At 42.2% G+C, this 25,695-nt stretch overlaps 1 protein-coding gene across 1 annotated transcript in view; it reads right to left on the reverse strand.

Moving 5' to 3' along the window:
* syde2 (synapse defective 1, Rho GTPase, homolog 2 (C. elegans)) overlaps positions 1–25,695 on the reverse strand; it is a 51,322-nt gene that overhangs the window by 22,665 nt on the left and 2,962 nt on the right. The window contains exons 2-3 of the mRNA XM_079575565.1: positions 16,121–16,410; positions 15,113–15,482 (exon numbers count right to left, since the gene is read on the reverse strand). Of these exons, the coding sequence (XP_079431691.1) occupies positions 15,113–15,482; positions 16,121–16,410 (660 nt within the window). The remainder of the gene's footprint in view (positions 1–15,112; positions 15,483–16,120; positions 16,411–25,695) is intronic.

Raw genomic sequence — 25,695 nt, forward strand, 5'->3', positions numbered from 1 at the left:
GAAAACGTCACTAAAACAGGCAACTGCTTGAAGCAGCCTTTATGATGATCACACACGGAGCCTGGCTTGTTGATTTTGTAGTTTATTGCTCACATTTCATCTACAGTGAGTCGTAGCCGAGTGGTTTTCTCCCGGAGCTAAGGCACTATTAGCCACGACAAGCTAACAACCTTCACCTTCACAACATTCATTGAAAACAGGCAGCATATTATGCACAAATAACGTCAATAAAGCAGCAACTACTTGAAGCAGCCTTTACGATGATCACACAATGAGCCTGGCTTTACACATTTGTGGTTTATTGCAGACTTTTCATCAACAATGAGCTGTAGTCGATTATAACAAGCTAACGGGTAACCTCGAAAAACCATTGTCCACCTGCACAGATAATGTCCGTCTTTGAATCGTATGGGCTCCTGCAGATCCTGGTGTCGTCCATGGGGGTATAGTTAGAGATCCATAGGGCATGGCAGATGCAAAGAGAGAGCCTCAAAACAGCAGTTATTTTTCAGGCAAGAGCCCCTTCCAAGCGTCCGGTGTGGAAGGTTTGTCTCCAAATAATATCCTGTGTGGCCATTGTTCACAACGTGATAAACAGTAGCTCCTTTCCAACAATAAAAATTAAAATGCACCGATCGTAGTTTCAATACAGTTGAGACAACGAGCGCAGTGTTGTTGTGATGCCACAGACAGCGTGTGGAGGGGGCGTGTCGGAAAGGGTCAGAGGTTCTTAAAGAGACAGGGGCCTATTTCAAGTCTTTCGCTACCGCCATTTTGAAAGAGCAATTTTATACAAGGCAGTTATTCTAATTTACTGCATTTACAGACCAACAGAAGGTTTCGTCATCATTGTAGTGTGCTATAGACTGGTGCTATGTGGCTGAAAAAAGCATAATACCCCCTCTTTAAACTACTGTATCTCAGAATGGAACAAACCTCCACCTGCACTAACACTATGCAGAGATTTAAAATGATTTTGCCTGGGTGTGAAACTCAAACATGTCAGCATTAAAGAGAAAGAGAAAAAAACAACATCAACAACTAATTTTTACATCTGAGAAGGGTATAGACTAAAGAAGAACAAGTTTTCCCTTTGATAAAATAAAAAAAAATAAAAAAAATGTACACATATATATATATATATATATATATATATATATATATATATATATATATATATATATATATATATATATATATATATATATAAAATGTCAATACTGTCTGTACTGTCTATATTATGAACTGTATTGTTTTATACTTTTTGTGGTGTTTTGTAATTGATTGTCTCAGCGACTGCAGATGGAAAATAGCTTCAAGAGCTAAAGTCTGGTACAAAACATCGTTTCACAAGCTGATTAATGCTCCTGTACATGTCCCTGTCAAATAAATAAACTAAACTAAAACAAAAATATATTATGGGAATATAAGTGCATTTATGCCCCCAAGCAGAATGCAGCACCAAATCAGGTTGGACATTGGTGTATAAGATCTGCAGTTGCACATAAATGTCATCAAAACAAAACTCGACAGAATGGGGATGAAGAAGGAAAAGGAAATTGTTGACTGCACTTTTGCTCAGTGGCATTATTACTATTTTTAGTTTAGATTTTGCCAAAAGTAACTCAAAAGTAACTCAACAGTAACTCAAAGTAGTGTAACTCAGCTACATTTATGAAACAGTAATATCGAATACAAACATACTACATTTTTACAGCTATAACTACTAATATAGAAGATGTTACAATTTTAAAGTGACTTGCCCAACACTACTTTCAAGGTAATGTAACGATTTCATTGATAAAACTGCTTTAAAATTAGAAGCACAGCGCACAAAATGTCCAAGAAAAGTGAAGAAACAAAAATAAAATAAATAAATAAGTCAAGTATAGGACCTTTAAGTGCCCTGTTGACGGAAAATCATTTCATTTAAGCAGTCTTTCCTCTGGTATGTCATTCAGAAGAAATTCTTAGATTTAGAAGTAGTAGTAGTGAAAGTGGTGGTGATAATAAATGAGTTTGAGTTGTATTTGAAGCTACGGTATTTGCTTTTCCTTGACCACAGATTTTGTAAACTCATTTTATTTTGAAGCTTTGTAAAGATGACACATTTTGTGAGTAGAAATGAGTTAATAATCCGTTTCGCCCGGCCAGTGTAGACAGACAGGGAGGAGAAAACCTAAACATTGGAGAAAGCCAAGTCTGCAAGCGCCACGGTTTACACTGGAAAGGGCACTACACCTCCAAAGCACCCTATCAAGTGATTAGGTCTAACACGAACCCCGTAATCCACTAACACATACGTCCAGCCAGACTTCACGTAAACACTGCGACGCTGCATCATGCATCGGAGGCGACATATACGTAAACCTAGACGAGGTTCTAGCTAATTAAGGCCCAAAAAGAAAAGGGGCAGTGGCGAAAAATCCAATCGCGCCCAAGGAGTTTCCATGCAGTGCAAAAGTGGGCTGCGTTCACGCTAACACCAGGGAAATTGAAGTGGAATGTCATTAGCAGTGGCTCCAGGAAAAACAGTGGTCTCTAAGCAGGAGAATGTCTAGTCTGGAGACACAAAGCGCTACGGGGCTAAGCTAAAGTTACAGAGTCATTATTCAAGCCCAAAAACTAAGCCTTTGGAGGAGTAGGACTTTGCAACAAAATACTGACACACAAAATATGTTAAACCAGCCACAACTTTCCTTTAAAAATACACTTTTGCAGAGTTTTTATTCAATATCTATAGGCACAGTTAGCATATTAAGATGTTACAATAATACATAATGCAGTGTTAATCCAAATGCCAGCTATTGTGTGGAAACAAAAGTCTGCCTTCCTACTATTGCTCAAATTCTATTTATAGCGGGGAATCGAGGGAGTTTACAAATTACTTAATCTGTCCCACTTTGCCCGGGTCCCGATTAGTTGTAATTAGGGATTACGTAATCAAATAAAGAAGGAGATTCTTCAGACCGCATTTTTTATTGGCAATGTGTTACTGCTACTGACACTGATCCTGCACTTTTAAAACATGACTTTCGAATAATTGCTGGTGGTTTAAAGCAGCTAATTATTTCGCCAGATAAAGAGTTTAATTGAGAGCGAACACAAAGAGAGATACAAAGTGGGGAGCAGCGGCCGCTTGACCCTGCCAACATCCCCAGGACTATTTCCAGCGGAGACCTGCTGTGCTATTCTGAGCGGAGGGCCCGCGTTGAATGGAGGGAGTCAGAGGAGGCTCAACGGGATGGGGAGAAGGCTAAGAGACGGGGGCAGCGGCGGGCCAGGGAGCAGCCAGCAGATGGGGGACAAAGGCACCCCTTGTCCCGCTCTCTCAAGTCTGGATGGAGGGCTGGTGAATGTACAAATGATCATGGCTGTTGGAGCACATTCCTCGCCGAACCATGTTGCACCACCAGCTGAGTGGCCTTCCCTGTCACGGCGTCCTGCCAGCAATAGACACAGAGGGCTCTAAGAAGCGGGGGAAAGGGTGGAGGGCGGCAGAGGTGGAAATTCACCAAATAACATGCAGGGAGGGGTCAGGTAAACACAGGGCCCTGGTCTGGTTTGAAGCGGGGTTTTCAGAAGACCAGTGCTCCAAACAGGAATCACAAAGCGGCCTTCAGCACTACTGCTTACTCAACACGATGAAGTGTGACTTATGTGGGTGTGCCATCATTTACAAACAGCTTTTGTTTCCTGTTTTGGTCACTTTTTACACTTAGATTTTCTGCAAAAACATGTGTTGGTTTACAGCCTCTAACAGTCGAGAGTTAAACAACTTTAGAAGTATACTAAATAGTGATTTTTATTTTATTATTAAGTTCAATTCATAAAAACAAGACTGAGTTCATATGCCACTTTTATGCATGAATATTATGTAAATCAACGCGATTTAATAAATTCTACGTTTTCAGAATACAGAACTCTGATTGGACAAAGTAACGGAATACGTTACTAAATACATTTTAAGGCAAGTTTTCAGTATTCTGTAACTAAATACAATTTCTCCCCGACACTGATAATAACAGATGTCTCTCATTGAGATCTAATATTTTTGGTTGCTAATGGTGACGTGGTTCATTCTATGCATCCGAACAACTTCTGTATCCACCTCATCCCTACGCCCCTTGAGCCCGTGCATGAATTGTGGGTGTGATTTCAGATATGACCCGAATCGCCGTTTGCTTGCATGCAAATCCACTTTTTATGAGCTTTAAAGACGCAAACCATGTGGGAACTCGAACTGTTGCAGCTAAAACTAAACTACAAGCCGTGATTAGCTGCTCACAATAAACTTGCGACTGAAAATTGCATCGTCGCAGGGTTTTGTGACCTCATGGATGTTTGTTGTGAGTCGCGGGGTCCGAGTGCTGCTGAAGCCGGGTGAAAGCAGCATGTTAACGGTAAACTGCAGCTGCAGGAGCCGGGTGGAGGGGACACAGGGCGGACAGAGTGCACAGAGGTGAAGGCAACACGTGCTGATCGTCTTCCTGAACATATCACCACAGACACTAAAGGCTGCAAACGTTTAGTGGCTATTGGCTGTAATTCAAGATTCATTAGTTCCTGAAGTTTTCAACGATAAATATTTCTGAGAGGATGGTCGGATCAGCCTATTTTGTTGGGCTCGGATCGTGTCACTCACACAGGATGAGCAGGTCCTCACAGGCAAAGAACCTCCGTGGGCTTGGGGAGAAAATGATCAAGAAATGTTGAAATAAACCACTATGTGAATCAAAAACTCACCCAGAAAACCTCTGGAAATCAATAGCTCAGTGCTACTTCATTTCCTATATCTCACAGGAAATTGTTCCCATAATCGTTCCTACATCAGTGGGCCCGTGAATAAGGTGGATAAACAAATGCTGTCTATGTTTTCAAAACAATATCCTCTGAACTTGCCCTCTTGAGTTATGTTGACTATGCAATGTAATTGCACTTTGTGGCTTTAGCTTTTCCCAACAGTGCAGTAAACGATTAAGTAATATGAAACTCAAAAACAACAACACTGTCTAATCTCTGCTTTAATCAGTCAGTCTTTTCTTACATAATGCAGCCTTACAAAACATGTTAGCCAAAACACTTCTGGCTGTTGTCTTGTATTGGCCTTTTAAGGAGTTTAATTTCACGAGCTTATACAGATGATGTCTCAGCAACAGCAACAACAGTCTCGACAACAACATAGCAACACAAGCCAAATGTCAATCAAAGAAATCATAGATGTGGTCTGGGATATCAGCGCATGTTGCTGCAAATGCACAGTTTTGGCTTCCAGGAGTTGTCAGTCATTTGCATAAATGCTCTATCTGGATTTTCTAACCAAATTACCCATGAATCCAGTCCCTATGGTATATTTCATTTAATCTAATTTTAACCTGATAAAGGAAGAAGGTTTGTGTATCATTTAGTATAAAGCTTTGGACAACTTTAGGCTACTATCTGGAGTAGACTTTCTCCACCCATCAACATTTGCTTCGCATCACTGAACCCTATATCTGCTCCTCCATTGTGCAGTCCGGGAGTCATTATGTTCCACGTCACCGATGACGACGTGCGTGAACTCACTCTGACCACATGAGGCACAGGGCAAAGAAAATAGGGCAAAAAATTAATTTAAGAAATAAATAAATGATAATAGATTTTACCACCTCCACTGTAGTCACATAGAGAAGGAAACCAACAAATAAAATCTAGCGCTGATGTCGTGCACGCCTCTGTTTCCAGCTCATATGCGCATGTGATTGGACGTGTTTTCTCAGCACCATGCAGTTGCTGAGTCATTGTTGATGCTGAGGGCTGACAGTAGAAGAAAGTGCCACATGTGGCGCTGAAAACCGCCATAATAACAGCGATCTTAATGAGTGAAACATGTTACGCTCGGCGGCACGTTGTTGACCTGACGTAAATCTTTGTAAACTCCACAGCGCACAGCCCTCTGTAGCCTTTAGCTCGACGACAGCAGCCCGGAGAGAAACGCTACACTTCACTAGCCGCGGTTCAGGGACGATGGTTTGACACCCAACCCTCCAGGGCCATGTTTCCAGGGTCAAAGTGCAAAAGGTCTGCATTCCAGCGGGCGACACCTGAGATCATGGGACCCACCTCCCCTGGCTCTTTAACACGCACAAGCACTCAGCGGATTACTGTATCACAAAGAGTATGTGAGGATGTATGTGAAGGCGCAGGATGACCCCCGCGCCCTGTCACTCGCACCTCCCGACAAAGAGCAGGAATTTATGAGCAAGGCTTTTCACAGCCGGAGCAAGCGGCAGGTGCAGGGGGTAGCAGTCGGATCCTTATCTAATATGTTTGAAAAGAATACGCCAGTGAAATATTAACAGTGGACGGATTTAACATGGGGGCAACAGCTTTACACAGTTTAAATGACATGTCAGACACACATGGTATTTGTCTTTCACACCATTAGATGAATAAAACAGTGGTTCTCAACCTGGGGGTCGGGACCCCCAAGGGAGTCGCAAGACAAATTTGGGGGGTCGTCAGATCATTTAGATAAAATATACATATTTTCATTAGCATATAATCTAATGTTTTATTGGAGCATGGGTTTGCTATTTTACCAGAGTGCCATTATTTGTCCGTAGGTTGATGAATTTTATTTCAGCCATTTGTTTTTTTTCTTTGGTTTTTAAGAATTATGTAGGCTAATGTTCCTATTTCTCACATTGTGACCCAGGCGGGGGTCACGAATCCCTTTACCTGTTATAATGGGGGTTGCGGCTCCAAAAGGTTGAGAACCACTGGAATAAAACATTTGTACAATTATACGAAAAAAAAAAAAAATTATTCAATGGAAAGTGTCACTGAAATTGTTTAGTAAAATAACACAGTAGGGCTGCTCGATTATTGAAAAATTTTGGTCATAATTGATAACCCGATTATATTCAAACGATTATTTGTTGCGTTTAAAAAAAATCGTTCTTTATTTTATTTATTTATTTATTAATCAAAAAACGATGCTGAATATTTTATGTTTTTTGAAGTCATAAAAGCACAAATGATTTCAAGAATGCCTCGATTAAAGGGGCTGGAAGCAAGTTCGCCATTTTATACTCACTACTGCCACCTCAGGCCATATGTGTAACTGCACCTTCTATATTAAGCTCGTGCATGACGGCAATTCGGGCCGAAGTGACACATTTTTGAGTGACCGTACAGGATTTTAGAGGCAGTTGTGGTGAACAGGTCTGAGCTCATTCTACACATTAGGAGGAAAATACTTAATTTTAACATTTTTAAACTCCTTATAGTCCCTTTAAGGAGAGGTCTCTGTTTCACACCTGCCCCCTGCTGGCCAGCCACCTGCGCAAGTAAACTGAGCAGCGCGGCCTGATGACATCATCACACAGCGCAGTTTCTTTTTGAGCCATGGCACATGAAATGCAGAGGGAAAATAATCCTAGCGGCATGAAATAATGTAAGTCTGCATTCTTTTTTTCCGATTATGCTAATTTAATAATCATTTAGTGTAACAATCGAAATCGTAGTCGAATTTCGATTAATTGCACAGCCCTAAAACCGAGTAATACAACATCATTATCACAACTTTATGTCATGAACTATTGCATTTTTTCTAATATTCTCACATCTAACTCACAAAATACGCACCATCAAAAAGAAAACATGTATACGTGTGGACGCACAAGCCTCTTATCAGAAAAACCTTGCATCATTACCATTACACGTCTAGACTGTATGTGCAATACTATGATCAGGGACTTAACTTTAACAATTTGATTCCTTTGTAAGACTTTGTAAATTATCTGCCATCCCAACCATGAAAGGGTTGGATGAAGGAATTTAAGAGAATAAATGTGTGTGTTATTCCAAAATACTATGTACCATGTAAAATACTTGAGGAAACATGCACTAGAGACTAGCGTGACATCCTGGCCAACCGCAAGACACATCCGATCTGGATAATATGAAATGTGCTCTGTCTGAATCAGTGTAAGGGATACTCTGATAAGCCTTGGAGGAAAACAAGAACCTGCCGTCCCTTATTACTGCCATAAAAACCTCTTGTACTCGCTGCTGTTACTGAGCGCCAAAAGTGTGTGTGTGTTAACTCTGAATAGACTGAATGGAGAAGTGCTAGCAAATAGAACCAGTGTAAATACATGTCTGAATGAGTGTCTTGTGCTTTTTTTCACTTTCTTGCAGGCGAGCAGAGACAGTAAAAGAAAACAAGACAGATTAGAATGCTATAAATTCCATGGTGAAGAAAGAAAACTTGGCAAAGCTTAACTAAACAGAGCAGATGTAACAATATAAGTAGCAAATCAAATCTCATGGAGCAATAATATTACATGATCTGCCTTGATGCATAGTTAGTGCTTTAGTACTGCCCTATAGAATTGTTGAATTGGATGATATAGGCCATGGTGTAGCAGGTGAAGAAAGTGTGCAGTGCATGCAATACAATTACAGAAACATTTACAAGATGGCATTGCACAGTGCTGACTAGAAATCATTCTGTGCACAGTATTTACAGTGGTTACAAAACACCTGCTAATATATCTAAGTGTGCAGGGCTTCTCACTAGCACAACATGGCCCAGTGCCAGAGGAGCCTTCATGTGGCCGCGTGAGCCTATAACACTCTGCATATCTCCAGTAACTCTACCAATTGAGCGAGGGCTAATTCTGTACAGCCTGTGGCTCCGGGCCACTAACTGCTGCGGGATGACTGCTGGCTGACTTCACAGATGACACCGTGATACCATCTTAATCTAATAATCATTTATCTTAAGAGGTTGGCACTGATATCTTGGACAGGGGCAGCATCGCAATGAACACTATGTCCCAGTGGCATTTAGGAAGGAAGCGTAGTGGATTTACATCTAAGCTGTGAATTTATGGTAGATCGTAATTTTTTACTTGGGTAACAAACATGAGATGGCTAATTTCAACATTTTTCAAAAGTAGTTGTAATGATCTGCTCCTCTTGTTTAATAGCAAAGTCGTGTAGATATGTTTGATTTATTTTGGTAAAAGAAAAGAAAACCCATGTTGATCAAATGTACATTTAGCAATTCAGTGTTAAGGATTTTGTGAGGACGTGACTTAAAGCAGAACTAAATAAGCTAGCCAAGCGCCACTGCAGGTGTAGTAGCATGTTGCAGTTTTTTTTACTCATTAATTGTCCGTGTGAGTAAATACTACGCTGACAGAAAAGACAAAGGGAGAGAGGCATATTGTACATTGTGCCACAACTCAATTACACAACGGAGATCATGTTTTTCACCCAAACTTGGCTGTAAATACTGCTAAAGTGGCGCTAGCCCACAGTTAGCTTTGCCTGTTAGCCTGTTAGCTTCCTCTTTGTCATTCTATTAGTGTGTATTTCTGCCTCCGGGGATAGTTGCAAGGGTGGTTTTCTGGCCAGCAGTGTTAATTTTGCCAACATATTTTATTTTAGTTTTAGTCTTTTGACTAAAATGTAATTTAATTTTAGTCAAGATTTAGTCAAAAAAAACGTTTCAATTTTAGTCAAGTTTTAGTCGACTAAAATTGCATGTCAGTTTAGTCGACTAAAATTAAGACTAATTTAGTCGACTTATATTTATAATATTCATTATAATCATATTTAATCATGGTCCTCGACTTCATGGAGCTGCTTCCACATGAATAAAGCACAGAACTTTTCATTTGGCAGTGAATTTAAATGATATGAGGCTTTTTCAGACGGTCAATAGAAGTTTGGATGATTTTAGTCTCTACTTTTCATTTGTATTTAGTCTTATTTTAGTCGACTAAAATATCTGGACATTTTAGTCATAGGTTTAGTCTCATGAGAAAGTTTTAATTTAGTTTTAGTCCTATTTTAGTCATCAAAAATAACACTTTGACAAAAATTAAAACTAAATATTTTAGTCGACGAAATTAACACCGCTGGCCAGAGACACCGGGGGAGATGAGAGACCCCCAATCATCCCATTAACACTTGTATTACCCCCATTTGGACTACGAAAAGGATTTATTCATGTAAACAAGTTACTTAGTTCTTCTTTAACTTAAAGGTGAACTAAAAGGTGAGTTATAAGAGGAAGACATTGTACAAAAGGCCACTAAGTGAAGTGAGGACGTTTAAATCGTTTACTATCGTAATGCACATATACCAATGTCATAACAAGTTATGTGCTTTCAGGTGCACCACTTCATAACTTCTATTTTTGAACTTCTCACTTACAGATCGTTTTAGATAAGCCAATCCCGCGGGACAATCAAAGACGAGTGGGCCTTATACTAACATGGCGCTGAAAATAACATTCCTCCAAATTTAGCGCAAGTGTAGCCGTCGCCGTCTTCAATCGATCCTTTATCCCTCAAAGCTAAGACGCGTGTTGTTTCAGCTTTTTGGTGCCGAGATGAATAACAACTCCGAAAGAATGAACTCGGAGGAAACTATGTGGCCTGGACTTCACATGCCGGGCCAACTCAGGAATCTGCTTTGAGTTTTCACGCTCTCCTCTCACTGCGTCCTGTTGACTTTCTTAAAAACAACTGCGCTATATATGATCGAGAAATTCCATTTTGAATCAATTCTCGAGGAGGTGGGTGAGTCGCTTAACACCGGATCACTGTACATGATGTTTCTGGACAATGGATGCAAACTACAGAGGGAACAACAAAACTACAATTAAAAGCCACTCAAGTACTCAAACATCTGGCCTGATGAATCTGGGCCAATATGTATTTCATCCCCGTCCAGCTCTGACCAACCAAATGATCAAAACAAGCCCCAGAAATAGCTATTCCGAGGCCGAGCCAAGTCTAGATTCCCCCGATAAAGCCCTGAAAGCCCCAAGAGCCAAGGTCCACAACCCCCCGAAGTCCATCCATCATTATTTCCCATACAAACAGCACATTGAGATGGACAAAAAGTCACTCAATAGGCAACACACGAGGCGTCTGCAGTGTATCCGGTTCTAGGAACAGGGGCAGCCAAGCGGACGGGCAAAACTATAGCCACCGGGGTCATCTGCATAGACATGAATTCAGCCGACAATGGTGCTCATGGTTACTCAGCGAAAGGCATGTCCCATTTTTAGGCCTACGCAGAAAATTGACTCGGTTTCAGATAATATTCATGAAAAGATGAGGGGGCACTGAAAATAGCTGAGTTCCGTACTATGGGGGCTTTTGATTGTGTTCTGGTAAAGGCGACATCTAAAGCCTTTGTTCACAGCGAAGAGGGGGGGATGACTGAAATTGTGGTAAGAGGAGCCATGATGTGGTGTATACTTGGCATGTACACGATCATGCAGTATAGACGCACTCCCCCGCGGTGGTCTGGGACTTAATTTGGGGATACATCTGGCAAATGTTGTACAATTCCACTGCACGTCCTCTGTAGTCAACGGTAGCTCATAGGTAGGACAGTAAACATTGGGTGGAGAATGCACAGCCCACCACTCCCCACCTTCACAGAGCACTGCAGTGTCATTGTGCAGCCCTAAAGAGCCGGGCCGCAGCTTTGTGATGTCCGACGAGGCTTGTAACTATATGGAGTGTCATTTTCAGCTTCCTGCCATTGCCTTTGATGCAGTCGCAGGGTGTACCCACTTGCTTTTGCCTACTAGCGAGCATTTCCAGAGAGTGGGATGGATGGTATTGGCAAAACCACAGGAATCAATGGCAAAGTCGACAACAGAGCGGAGTGGGAGGCAGTTCCGGAGAGCAGAGGGGAAATTGAACTCGCCGGTGTCCTCTTTTTGCATGTCATCGACTGTGCCTTACACTAATATTATATCCACAGATAGATGTCATTCATTTTCTATAACAAGGAAATTGATGTTGCTCAGTATTACATATATTAACCTCTTAGCAAAACACCAAAACCGAGCACATTTTCTCCAGCTTTACCCAAATCTAAAAACTTCTCGACTGGAGCTTACAGCCTATAGGCCAGAGTAACGCCTTATTTGAAAGCTAAGACCTGCAAAACTCATCTTAGTAAGCGTCATCCTTGTTTTTGTCATCAGGTTGTAGCCGTTTTTGTTGCGTTTTATTGTCACATTTTTTTGCTTTTTCCAACGTTTTTTCGCCACATTATTGTCACATTTTCGTCACATTTTCGTAGTTTTTTTTTTGCACATTTTTTGTCACATTTTGGCCACATTTCCGTTGCTTTTTTTGTTGCTTTTTTGTCACATCTCTGTCACCTTTTCAGCTTTGGCTACTTTTTTTGTGTGTAATGTAACTGTGATCAAGCCACAAAAATGTGACCGAAATATGTCATAAAAAGCAACAAAAACGTGATGAAAACACAACCAAAGAGGACATAAAACAGGGCATCAAAACGAGAAAAAAGCTTAAATGAGTTTTGTAGGCCTTAGCTTTCAAATGAGCCGTTGTTCTAGGCTGTAAACTCCAGTTGAGAAGCTTTAGGTAAACCCGAACTGGGGAAAATGTTCTCGGTTAAGGCGGGGGTTAAGAAGTTCATCCAAATAGCATAAAAGAGTTCTCCATCTTGGCCTCTCATCCTTGAAGCTTCCTCAGTTCAGTTGTTCTGAACTGACAACCCAGTACAGATGACTACTTTCTATGGTGGGAAAACTCATATACGAACAGTCAGAGAGCTCACACAGATGAAGCGAATGTAAGGCTTGTGCATGTGGAGTCATTCAAAACAAATGCATTCACACACATTACGGAATTTTTCAACCTTTCCATAAAACATTGCTCGTTCTTAGACAAAAGCAAAATTAGGTCAGCAGCTCTGCATACATTACATTAGGCATTCTTGTTCAGCTTAGGACTGCCGAACAAGCCCCTGATTATGTCCTCTCGACTGGCTAAACCGCATGAAAGGCTCTCCCTGCAATTTAAGAGAAGACGGCTCAAGGTCTGAAATAGCCTCAATTTAATTAGCTGTGCGCACCCCGATTAATAGCTGTCTCGGGTTAGTACATTGAGACGCATACGGACCCGCAGCTTTAATCCTAATCCTATGGAGGAAAGTCTCCCAGGATTGGGGAGGTTTGGCTGAGCAACACGTGATGCCACAGGAGCCAGCAGTTTGGGCTGAAGGCGGTCAATGGAGGTAAAGTAGTTTATCAGGCGCTATACAAGGCGCTGTGTCCTTGTCAAGGGCAGATAGGCTTGGTATTTCTACGATTAAATGCAAGGTTAAAAAAAAACAGACAGACAGACAGGTGAGCAACAATTTTGAGAGGGTGAAGCCATGTCCATTATAATTCCTTTATTAAAGGCATGCACTTGTAAATTCTGTAACCAGTCCCCAATTGCAAGCTTCTGTACCCAATTTCTCTCATTCTCAAACACTGACATAGGGAGGAAGTTGAATTTAAACTTTAGCTCCTTTCGTGCTCTCACATACCCTTCCGCACATCATATTTCTTCACGTGCAATATTTATGAGCTGTACAACTTTCAGGCAACAAAGTGGAGTTCACCGTTATGGTAGTGACATCGACGGTACATCAGAGCAGATCATTTTCCGGACCGTGAGCCCCACTTTTTTTCATAGTTTGGCTGGGGGTGCGACTTATACTCAGGTGCGATTTATATATCAAAATGTTTAATTCCCCATGTTTGTTATTTTCATACTGACAGCTGTGAGAGGGCGCTCTAGGCTTGTGTACCAGTATCTGCTTCTGTACCAACAATATTTAAGTCTAGGCAAGAAAGTTGTGAGGGACGAGAGGGCGTAAAGCGGAGGTTAGTCTTACTGCAATGAAGAAAACAAAAAGAGCTAATCACAGGCTAAAAGCTGCACCACAGCTAGAGGAAAGAGTTTGCAAATGGGTGCTTGAACAACGTGCTGCCGGGAGAGGCTTGTCAACGGAGCAGTTACGCCTCCATGGCCAATTTGCCAAGGCTGGTGCAACTTATACTCCGGAGCGACTTATATGTGTTTTTTCTTCTTCATTATGCATTTTTTGTCTGGTGCGGCTTTTATTCCGCGACTTATAGTCCAGAAAATATGGTACTTAGTTTTTTCATTTGGATAATGGTTCATAATATGATCTTCTGGCTAATACTTGCTTGACAACTTTGATTTCCAATGCATAATGGTGAGCCAATGCAAAATCTCATCTTGTGTCATGGTCTTGTTTTGGGGCGCATTGTACACCCCAGACCTAAACCATTAACTGTCGACATCGACGCTATACATAGAAATGACTGTTGCGTGCCACAGTGAAGCGCTGTCAAAAGTAGTAATTATAGGCTCAGCAGAAGATGTGCCAATTGGTTCAAACGACCATGTTGCCACATCACAGAGAACAAAAGTCGGAAGTTCAACAAAGCAGGCCTGGCTTATTACGAGACAGGGAGCTGTGCGCCGCCTGTCATCATTATACTATTGATGTATACCACAGTGTCAACACCAAAATACTGGCAGTTAGCCAAGCAAACCGGGCTATAGCTACAACCATAAATCATATGTTTATTCATACAATCTCTGAGAAATATTTCGATTGTACTTAGAGTTGCAATATCATTTTTTATGAGTTAGTTTACGGTTTCTTTTTCGAATACAAGGTAAGCATGTTTTTTTTTTTCTCCGCAGCCCTTTTTCAACAGTGGCCTTTGAAAGTTGCTCACTGTTCCATTAACAGGTGGTTTTGATGCACTTTGAATGACTCATTGAGGTAAACTCATTACTTGAAGAAATAACAACTAATAACTAAATAACAACGCTAACATCATTAATAGAAGGGGTGCTACTAGTAGGAGTAATAGTGAGGAATGTCGGTGCTGAATACCCCCTGGTTCTCGTCTGTCTAAGCCGTACTAATGAGGGCTGCTGATATGAGTTGATAAGAGTGGACAGCCCCAGCTCCTGTCTGCTCCAATCTGCAGCAGTAGCTCCTATATGTGACCCGACGCCCCGAGGCCTCAAAACCTTTAAGAGCTCTGTTGATTCACTGATTGACTTTTCAGCACTTACTGCAATCAACACAAACCACAGGAATTTGCCGTGAGATAAATCGTTCGACAGTAATTGCCTCTGAACTTAAAATACATCGAGAGACTGTGAATTCAGAAAATGAAAAACAAGGATGGGGGGGGGGGGGGGGGGGGAGTATGGGAAGTCAGCGCAGGCGGGCGTGATTGACTTACCTGTGGCTTTGCTGACAGAGGGGCCCCCGTCTTCCTGGTTTTTGCATGCCAGTATTTGCCTGTGCACATGAATTGTCTCGGAGGAATGTGCCGCGCCGTCTCCCATGCTGGAGTTTTCGGTGAGCGCGTCCGACCCAGGACCGCAGCTGCTTTCTAGGGCCCGGGTGTTCCCTCTTGCAACCCTAGGTACCCCGGTCCTATCTCGGGACGGGAGCAGCAGTCTGACAGAGGGCCTGCCGTGGGCATGATCCGGCTCAAAGTCCTCCGGGATGGGGTTGTACCAGATCTCCCCCTCATCGTCCGCGTCGTTCTCCTCAGTCGGGTCGATGCAGCGAGGGTGAGGGGACACTTTGACCGGGCTGATGTTGACCTGAGACAAGAAGAGGGGAAACGTTTTAACACCTTGCCCCCCGCCTTAACTGAGCACACTTTGGTTTTACCCAAATTGAAAACTTCTCAGAGCTCACTGCCTGGTTTTGCCCTATTTTGTCACTTTTTGGTTGCATTTTTAGCCTCGATTTTCTCGCTATTTTGACACTTTTTTAAGAAGCTGAACTGGAGAACATCTGCTCGGTTCAAGTCGGGGTTCAGAGGTTAACACTTAAGACTACATTGAACAGCTTCGCTAGAACCTATTTTCGATAAAGCCAAACCGATGCATTTAGCTTGACAGTGTTGCCAATACTTTGAAAGAATGTTTTTTGTTTGTCCTGTTCTATCAATTAGTGGAATATCATCACATGTTGCTACAGAAGAAATACCGAGAATCAAATCTGGGGTCTTCTTGAGAAGTGAACGCTCTTATTTCAAACGTTGCCCCCAGTATTTTGTGCTTGCAGATATATGTGTGGAAAAAAGAGCCTAAATAAAGCTCTAAAATGTGGAAATAAACACATCCATGTAAAGAATGCAGGTGTTTTGGGAATACGTTTTGGCCACAACTAACAATATAAAGTCTACAATGTAATACTGGTTGTTTTTGTCCAGCGTGGTACCATCCGTGTTTACCTGTGGCAGGAGCAGACGGGCGGGCCTCGGTGGCGCTGCCCCGGTGCTCTTCAGGTGATCAGGCGAGGGGCTGGGGGGCGGATGCTGAAGATGGGACCCCTCCTCCTCGGCTCCGAAGCTTCCCTGCGCCTCATCCTTGGCGTAATGGCTCTTGCCCAGCGAGCTCTGCTGCAGCCAGTTGCGCTTCTTGGACACCGTGATGGTGTTGAGCGGCGGCCTCCATCCGGACGTCTCCGTGGCCCCCTCGCGGCCGTTAGCGCAGGAGGGGGGCTGGATGTTCTCAATAAAGGCTGGAATGTGGCAGAAAACATCGGCATGAAACCATTGGACATGATTTTTTTTTTTTACGGCACATTTTGAAGCGTTTACGCAAACCGCTGCAGAAACATCTGTGTCAAGAAGCCGCAGCGACGGAAAGCCGGTTTGATGTTCAAGTTCAACGTTAATTTCCTTTTACAATAACTAACAGAACCACATCTCAGCATTGACCCATTTTTCACCAGCTAACCATTTTCAGTTTTTTTTTTTTTTTTCATGAGCGAGCAAACCCTTCATTCATTTTATCTAATACCCTGAAGCACTACCCTCCATTAGACACACATGGTCTTCCAAATGAAAAGACAGCACAAAACAGACCATTTTCCACAAGTGCAACAAAAAGCAGTGTTTTTTACACAGCTGTGAAAATAGGGCAAAGTGACTTTTAAGGGGAGGTTATGATAAGTACAGCCAGTGGCACGAGAAGCAACAACAACAGACGACGATGTGGTCTTTTCAAGCTAAAAAGAAAAAAAAATCCATATTGCCATTTTGCTCTCTTTCTCGCTCTCTTTCGTTCAAGGTCACTAAAGCAAATTCCCCACCTTCTGGTTTTGTTTATTCGGGATAGGACTTATGTCAGAGGCTCTTTCAAAGGACAAACTGTTCATGTAACTAAGCTTGAAGTCACTGTCTTTTGTCTCATGTGTAACATTTTACTGTGACTATGACTATTGACAGCACAGTGGCATCGAACCATCCTGTTTCGTTTAATGAAGGTCATCCAAATTCAGACACATCCCTGCTCGTACACTACATGTTACCTAGATGTAATGACTTGATACTTAACAGCAAACTCAAAATACATTGCCTACACTGATATTATTTCACTGTAAAAGCAGAAAGCCTGTGTACAGTCGGTGCTGTGTGAGCGAGCGGCAGAGGTAGGTGCTGAGGGCAGGGTCTTGCTGCAACATGTACAGCCCGGCTTGTGTGAAAAAGACTGTTTTGATCCCGGACCAGTCGACGAGCCCCCTCCGCACGCGCTAATGACAACTTCTCCTTTTTCACCTAAAAAACGCACCTCCACGCACGCCATCTCACATCTACGTAGTAAAGGAAAAGCTTCACACACGGCGATATTCATTGCAGGGCAGTGGACGCTGTGCAGTTTTAACGATTACTTACAAGGCTATTCACTTTTTGAGCTTTGAAGCGATAATAATGTTTCCGAATCCTAATTTTAGAGTAGTATTTAATGACCTATGTTTAAGTGACATGTTTCAGCATATTCAATTGACAAAGCAGTAACTAGAAAGTGTTCCAGCTTCATTGGACTCACTCTAAAGGTAAAGTATTATGTTTCTCATTTTACTGTAAGTACTGAAGACGTTCACTCCACATTTTGCCATCAGAGACCACCAGAAGCCCACTTTCAAATAATAATAAGTCTTAAAAGCATTAATAATATGCTTGTAAAGTATTAACACACTGCTTATCATACTGTTAACATGCGGCCATTAATAATATGCTTATTCACAGCCAACCCTAAGCCTAACCCTAACCTTAAGCTCTAAAATGATTATTAATACTAAATGAGCACACCTGAACCGATACCGAAACCTTTATTGCAGCAAAATCAATTTTATGCACGTGGACCTTATGCAACGTGAAATAGCAATGTGAAGGCGTTCAGAAGTCAGTGTTTCAAAGTGAGAAAGAAGCACATGTCTCTTTTAAAAGCCACAGCTGAGCATCTATAACACGCTAGCAGAAAATCAAAAAATCACATGGCCGTCGTTGCGTAACGTCTGCTGAGCACACTGAGGCCGTGGCGCTGTGCTTGGTTTTAGTTTTTTAGGCCTGAAAGCCACATGCTGCACAGAGAGGGATCCTTCAGTGCGCAGGAATCCACTGGGGAATCACTTCTTACCCCGTGCGCTGACGACGGAGGTGCGGGCGGCCGCGGGCGGGCACCACTGTGAGGCAACTTTATCAACACCCAACAAAGCGACTGTTGATTCGCAATAGCGGCTGCCAACTCCTGTGCCCCCAAGACCTATAAGACACAACCTCTCACCGCAACAAAAGCAGCCTTCGACTGACGTGAGATTTTTCCATTTGATAGCTGGGAATTGATTTGGAAGAGAGAGCGCCTGATACGATCACATGCTGAAAACAAAGTGCGTCATTATGGTTTTGTATCTGTTATTATTTTGGGTTTTCCCTTTCTGGGGTGGCCTGAGCAAATCATTCATCACCTCAGCTTCCAGTGATTTGCATAGTGCGCTGGCATCCATCGCCAAAAAGGAAATGGATGAGGTTCAAACTGATTCATATTCTTCCTGACGTGAGTAGTTTTGACAAATGTTATCTATCCATGTATTGGGTTATTCTATTTTACACGCATTAATGGGAGTGAGTGGATTAAGGAAATTAGGTGATTCAGGTGATAATCAGGCTCATGGTCAGGTTACGTGCCCTCCTTTGGGAAATTGCTTCTTTAGACCTATTCCAGTCACGATTCACTCCTGTAGTACAATAGGTTCCAAAAGTCCCTTCCACATTCCCCATTCATCCAACTTTAGGATTTGTTATCGATCTTATTCCGGTTACGTGGCCCAATGTTCATTTTAGTCCATATCTGGGAAAGTGGATTGGATCTAAATGCGTAAAACAGACTGCACATACAGTACTTTCTCCACGTGGCTGCTCTTTTTCCACACTCACACAACTGCGGTCAGATTCGGGATAATTTTTCCCCCGAGCTATGTATTTCCGACCGGAAGTAATTAGAGCACACCGCGCCACCGACGCACATGTAGGCAGGTAACGCGAGACTTTGTTGTCGGCATGCCTCCGTCTTTCTGGGGTCTTTCATAACCTGAACGGGATGCAAGTTCCGACAAGAGGCGCATTCCAGGCCACGCTTTTTTTTTTTTTTTCAAATTTACAGCTTTCCTGCCGTCTGCCTCTCTGTCACACTCTCTGAAGGAGCTCATCTTTCCAGAGAAATGACAGAGCAATAGTTGGATAAAATGTGCCAACTTCAAGTCAGTCATATTGAATCAACCCACACAAGTGTAATGGCTGGTTCTTGCATTAACATGTCCTTATATTTATCATGGGGGACTTTCATTCACCTATGTGGATGACAAACAAAAGTGTAAGCAACTGCCCTGATATTGCCCAAAAGGTTCACATGTCAAATTTAACTTTTGTGCCAGTCAGGCAGTGTCAAGTCTAGAAAAAAAAGAAGGAAAAAAAAGATTTACTACAGAGAATTTGTAGGTGAGAGCTATTCAAACAAGCTGGCAGCCAATAGTAATGATATCATCGAATGTTTCACACTTGTTGATTCTTGCAGCCTGTTTTATTTCGGATTACAACTTACACCTACATTTTCGAACAATAGTGAGATAAATAGGCAGTATTTGTCAAAGGCATAGCACTGCTTTTCACCAGCCATACCGACAGCATTACTATGTCACCACGTCAGAGATGTCATTGAAACTTTCCACAGTGTGACAGCTCGTGTGAAGCTGCATTATCGCGATGTGTTCAGTGGAATCCCAGCCCTGATGCGAAGTGAGCTGATGGACGGGGAGACGTAAAGCAAGAGCGCACATCTGTGGGAGAAAATAGGAACAAAAAAAGACAAAGGTGGGGGTAGAATCGGAGCGCCGAGACAGTGTTTATCTTTATCTCTAAAAAAAGACCAACCTTTGGAATTTAAAGATTCTATAAGATGGTTTACTCTGGCTTTTTTAACTGGATTCCTTAGCCATGGCATTAAGTAATAGTAATATTAGTAGCAGTAGTAGTTTAGCATTTTACTTTCTTATTTTTCTCAATTTCACACCATTACACTGTAAAGGAAACTCATATGGAGTGGGCCAAAGCAAAAAAAAAAAAAAAAAATGCGGCTACACTTATTTTCTTTTAGTACAACTTTGAATAATGCATGCATCTCGAGAAGGAATGGCCCAGTGAGGAAAAGGAAACCGTTTCAAGCTGAAAACAATGGCATCGACAGTGAAGCGCGCTAAAGCACACAGTGAAGATGATTCAACAACATACCTGATGAGAACAAGCCTGACAAAAAGGGACTTTAAAACTCTTGGATAGAGTTAGAGTTCTTCATGAATGACGACATTAAAGCAGAAGATGGAGACGGACCAAATACCGGCTATAGGATTACTGAAACATATGTGAATGAAACGAAACTGATTGAGATAAACACTCTATCACATAGTCAATGATGTGGAAAAAAATATACAGTAGGCTATTTAACCAAATAAAGGCCCTGTGAGCTACCGTGACAGTTCAAATAGCAGCTACGTTCACAATCTAAATCTTCTTCCTGGCTAAATCACAAAAACATCTCTTCTTTCCCATAGCCCTTCCATTTTCCTTGGTACATTCCTCTCCTTTTGATGAGTGCAAAACACAGCAGCTAGTTTTCTCCTCTGCACACAGCACTCTGTTGTGTATACACAGTTTTTTGGCTCCCCCCAGTTCGAAGGGTGCCATACGTTTGTGTTTGACGGTCTTTCATATGATAATGAGGATCCTCGCTGTAGATTTTTTTTTTTTTTTTCCTTTTTAGACCCCAGACTGAGACGGAGATCATCCGGGGTTGCATCACATGTCAACACTTGCATCCCACCAGCAAGGTCCTTGGCAAGGAAGATGCTAATGCTAATGTTAGTTGAACCACTACAGCGAACATGAAGGAGCAGGGTCATTAACTCGCTACTGAATAAGATCACAGGATGATGGACATTTTATATACATTTTATGCAACCAGGATTCGACTTTGGATTTACAGTGTCATTCCATAATCATTGCATATTAACAAACAACTTTGATAGCATGTAGCCTACATTTGGGCCACATCAGCAGACTCAAACTAAAGGGATGTTTCAGGATTTTTGACAAAGGGCCTCATTTCCTAGTTATCCTGAGTGTTGTTGATTTCTTATGTTGTTTGATATAGTCCTTATATTTGAAGAAATTAGTGGTGCTAGGCTAGTACGAGGCTAGTGCATGTCTATGGTAACTAGTAGCCTGCACAAAATTACATATCTGATTTGTAGAAAGCTCCTTTGTGAATTCCACGTGTAGTAATGCCGGCCGCAGGTAAACAAACTACTGTAGATCCGGTAAGCTAGCAGATCACTCCGCCGCTGCGTAGCTTACAACCAGGAAGCGGATGCTGCTCAAATATAAGTTATTTTAAATGCAAAATGGTTATATAAAAAAAAATGACTCAGTCAACATAGACATTTAAATTGGTAGTCTGGTGTTAAAAGTGATTTGCCTCATGTGCACTGTGCTTGAGTCAGACTGTTTTTAATGCAGGCTACTAGTTACCATAGACATGCGCTAGCCTAGCACTAGCCTAGCACCACTAAACTCTTCAAATATAAGGACTGCGTTAATTAAAAAACTAAAATTAAATCACCAGAAATCAACAACACTCTGGATAACTAGGAAATGAGGCCCTGTGTAATATCCCTTTAATGGACTTCGAGCCACTTTTGTTGACTGTCTGATTTGAACTGGATAAAATCAAGGACGTTCAAGGGGTTTAAAGGAAACACACTGCTGCCACACTGTAGCCTAAATAGTTGCACATAAGTTAAAGTAAGACAAGGTCATTCCACAAAGGCCGGCGTACTCTGCAACAACGTGTAGCAGACAGCAAACTCACACGTGCTAGCATCGATCAAATGACTTTCTCCTTTCATAAACAACTCTGGCGTGCCTCAGGTTTCTCCTCCATCACCAGATCCATCTTTTACACCCACCGTCCTCCATAAATCTGTCCGGAAAAGACACCCACATAACCGTAAATTATCTTCCCTTACAGTGGCAGCGTGGGCTTTGTTTATCAGGAGGTTTCCTAAAGGGCCCTTATGCGTGTGCACTTCACTTTTTGAGCTTTTTTCTTTCTTTTTTTTTTTTAATAAAGTTGCTCCCTTTCTTAATCCTTAATATTTTGCACCCTAAGCTTAAAGCCAAATTGTTCAGACATGACCTGACAGCAGTCTGAGAAGATAGTGTTACACCTGTGTTAGCATTTTTCAAGCTAAAGTAGATCCACTGAGCGGGAAGGAATTAATGTAATGCAAATGTTGGGCAATGTTGGACTGTAAATCTGCACAGCAAGGGCTTATGCGCTTTTATTGCTAACAACACTGACGAATTCAAATCACTGCGATACTTCCAGCGACGTTGCCCTGGCAGTCAATAGCGGCAATGCTCCAGAATGTATCAAATGAACAAATTCAAAGTCCCAAGTCCAGATTTGTTATGGAATCACTTTGCATATTGAGTTCCTGTATGCTCTGCCCCGGCAAAACACGACAACACTGACACAAACATGCAAGTCCACACAGGAAGCGGGCGCAGAGTTCACATTCACCCACACATGAGCCTGCACCAGCACTGGCACCCCTTCAGCAAGAGGTGATAATCAGGGCCTATTTATGCACGGCAATTAAAAGACAAGTCTGTGCAGGGCTCCAATTAAATCGATGCATTATGACCGAAATATGTCACACTTTCACTGCGGAGTTTGGGTTTAATTTGCAATCGTAAAAATATGTGAAAGCAGTTTGAATGATAGCACATACAGTAATTCATTCTGATTGCCTTAGGGTTGCTGCAAACAGGACAGCAACATTGGTTTAGATTCCCGCTTGTCCAAAGTGGTTGCATACAAGGAAGGGCTGGGCAAAGACATGATGATTTTCTTAAAGGGGGGGTATTGTGCAAAATTTACTTTTTCAAGCTTTACATCATGTTATTATGTCATTCCCTCATTAAAAACATGCCTGAAGTGTTGCCTTGGCACATTCACGTATTTGTGAGTAATCTGTAAAAACTCTGATGGCAGCCATTTTAGGGATAGGTTTGCCTGAGTCCTCCTAGGAACGCCCCCACCTCCTGGAGACGCCTCCGAGCTTTCGTCACCAGCCGAGTAACCAACCACTGCTCCTCAGCAGAACCCCCTCCCCACTGATGCCACAGACAGCATGTGGAGGGGGCGTGTCTGAAAGGGTCAGAGGTTCTTAAAGAGACAGAGGCCTATTTCAAGACATTCACTACAGTCATTTTGAGAAAGCAATTTTATACAAGGCAGTTATTCTAATTTACTGCATTTACAGACCAACAGAAGGTTTGGTCATCATTGTAGTGTGATATAGACTGGTGCTGTGTGATTGAAAAAAGCATAATACCCCTTCTTTAATGAAATTGACCAATCAATGCTGTATGTCTCTTGCTGAAACTGCAGCACGTTTTTTTATTCCTCCAATGTCTGATCTCCAAACCAGGTGCTCTTAATACCACAGGGTTGGCTGGCAAACCAGTAAAGTAAAAAAGCTCCAAGCTGATATATGCAATTGATAAGATTATGATTTCATTCAAACTCAACTATTACACCACTCACTCTAACACAAAGTTTTGATGTTATTAGAAGCTAACATTCAAAATACACTGGATATACAATGAAGAAGCTCATGAGAAGAAAAGCATCAGGCGCAAAATGCAGAATGCTTTTCAGTCGTTGTCTTAAAAGCATATTTTCTTTATGTTTCATTTCATTCTAGCAGCACCATCAATTTGATTCGGGTTTTCAGCCAAGTTCATCAAACCACCACCGCAGCTTTATAAAGACTATTTTTTCACATTAAATGCCTCTTTGTCAAGGCTGAGAGGCCCGCCCGGGCAGGATAAACCCGGCTTTGACCTTAATAAATACCTAATCGCCCTTCATTTTGTTCATTCACGGCGGGGAATTAAGTGACACAACGCAAACAAGTTAAACAACAGGAATGGCATCCGAAATATTCAATCCAAACCAAAGACTCCTTAAAATGCAAGTTACCATGGAGCTGTCCGGGGGCAAACGACCGGGGAGGGCATGACAACCAAAACCACCCCCACCTACTTTTATACTCCTAAACACACACATCGGCACAGAAGAGCAGCACTTCAGCCCTGGCTACAGCTGTGGAGATGTTCAATAGAGAAAATTGGGAGGAAAAAAAGGCTGTGAATAAAATTGAAATCCCTGGTAAGGCAGGGAGATTGAAGTGGAATTACAATCAACATGTTTGCAATGAATACATTCGAAAGAGAGTCGTTGTTTTGGCGATGAACTTCTCCATAGTTAAATTGTTAACTGCTATTCCTATTGTTTCACCCACGGCCGAGGTAAGGGGTTGGAAGGTTAGGATGATTCTAAGGGCCCGGGCTGAAAAAGGGCCTAGAAGACATGAGTTACATTACATGAGTTAATGCACTCAAGTATTTTGTCCATTTTGACTACCAAATGGGTTATAATAATAATAATAATAATAATAATGATGCATTGGTTTTATATAGCGCTTTTCTGGACCCTCAAAGACGCTTTACATTGCATTATTCATTCACTCCATACCCGGTGGTGGTAAGCTACTATTGTAGCCACAGCTGCCCTGGGGTAGACTGACGGAAGCGAGGCAACCAGTCTGCGCCATCGGCCCCTCCGACCACCACCACTCACTCACACACTACATTTGCTAGGCTTCCTCGTGTTACTAAACGGTCTCCCATCCAAGTACCGACCAGGCCCTTCCCTGCTTAGCTTCCAAGGTCTGACGGGATTGGGCATAGCAAAGGCGGTATTATCTTAACTGTAAAAAAAAATGTAGGGGGCCCCCCCGGTTTACATGCCCCTGGTTTCACCCTCCACACATTCTGTAATGCATGTGTTTTGAGAATTTGAGTAGCAATCCATATTTTAGTCTTCTTTCAAATATTATTATGGGTCAAATGTTTTTGCAAATTTAATCCCATTTCCATATTTTCCAAGGTCGTTTTGGCAACACTTGGGGTGAGCCACGGGAGCCTATCGCTAACCTGACCGAAATAGACAGAAGGGAAGTGGCGGATGCAGCATGAGCCAAGCAAAATCCGGCTGGAAGTCCGAGCGAGAGGCCTTCCGCTGGGCCGCAGTCTCACAGAACACGTTCTATTTCGAGCCGCAGTCAACAACAAGCTACGCACATGGCAGCTCATCTGTTTACTCTGTCAGAGGCGTGCTAGTAGATAGAAACAGCCACCGCGCAGGCACTGACCGAACTTACAACAGTATTTTCTTTTTGAGCTCAAACCACAACGAAAAATGTTCAAAGTTTCCAGCCACACTTTTGGTCAGTGCAAAACGCAAAGCTTTCCAAAACACAGAGAACTTCAGTAACTTCAGAATATGACTGCACAGTCGATACAGTAGTTTTGTGAGCCTGACAAGACAACAGTGAAAT

Source organism: Gobius niger, assembly GCF_951799975.1.
Source record: "Gobius niger genome assembly, chromosome: 17".
In the NCBI taxonomy this organism is placed as follows: Eukaryota; Metazoa; Chordata; class Actinopteri; order Gobiiformes; family Gobiidae; genus Gobius; species Gobius niger.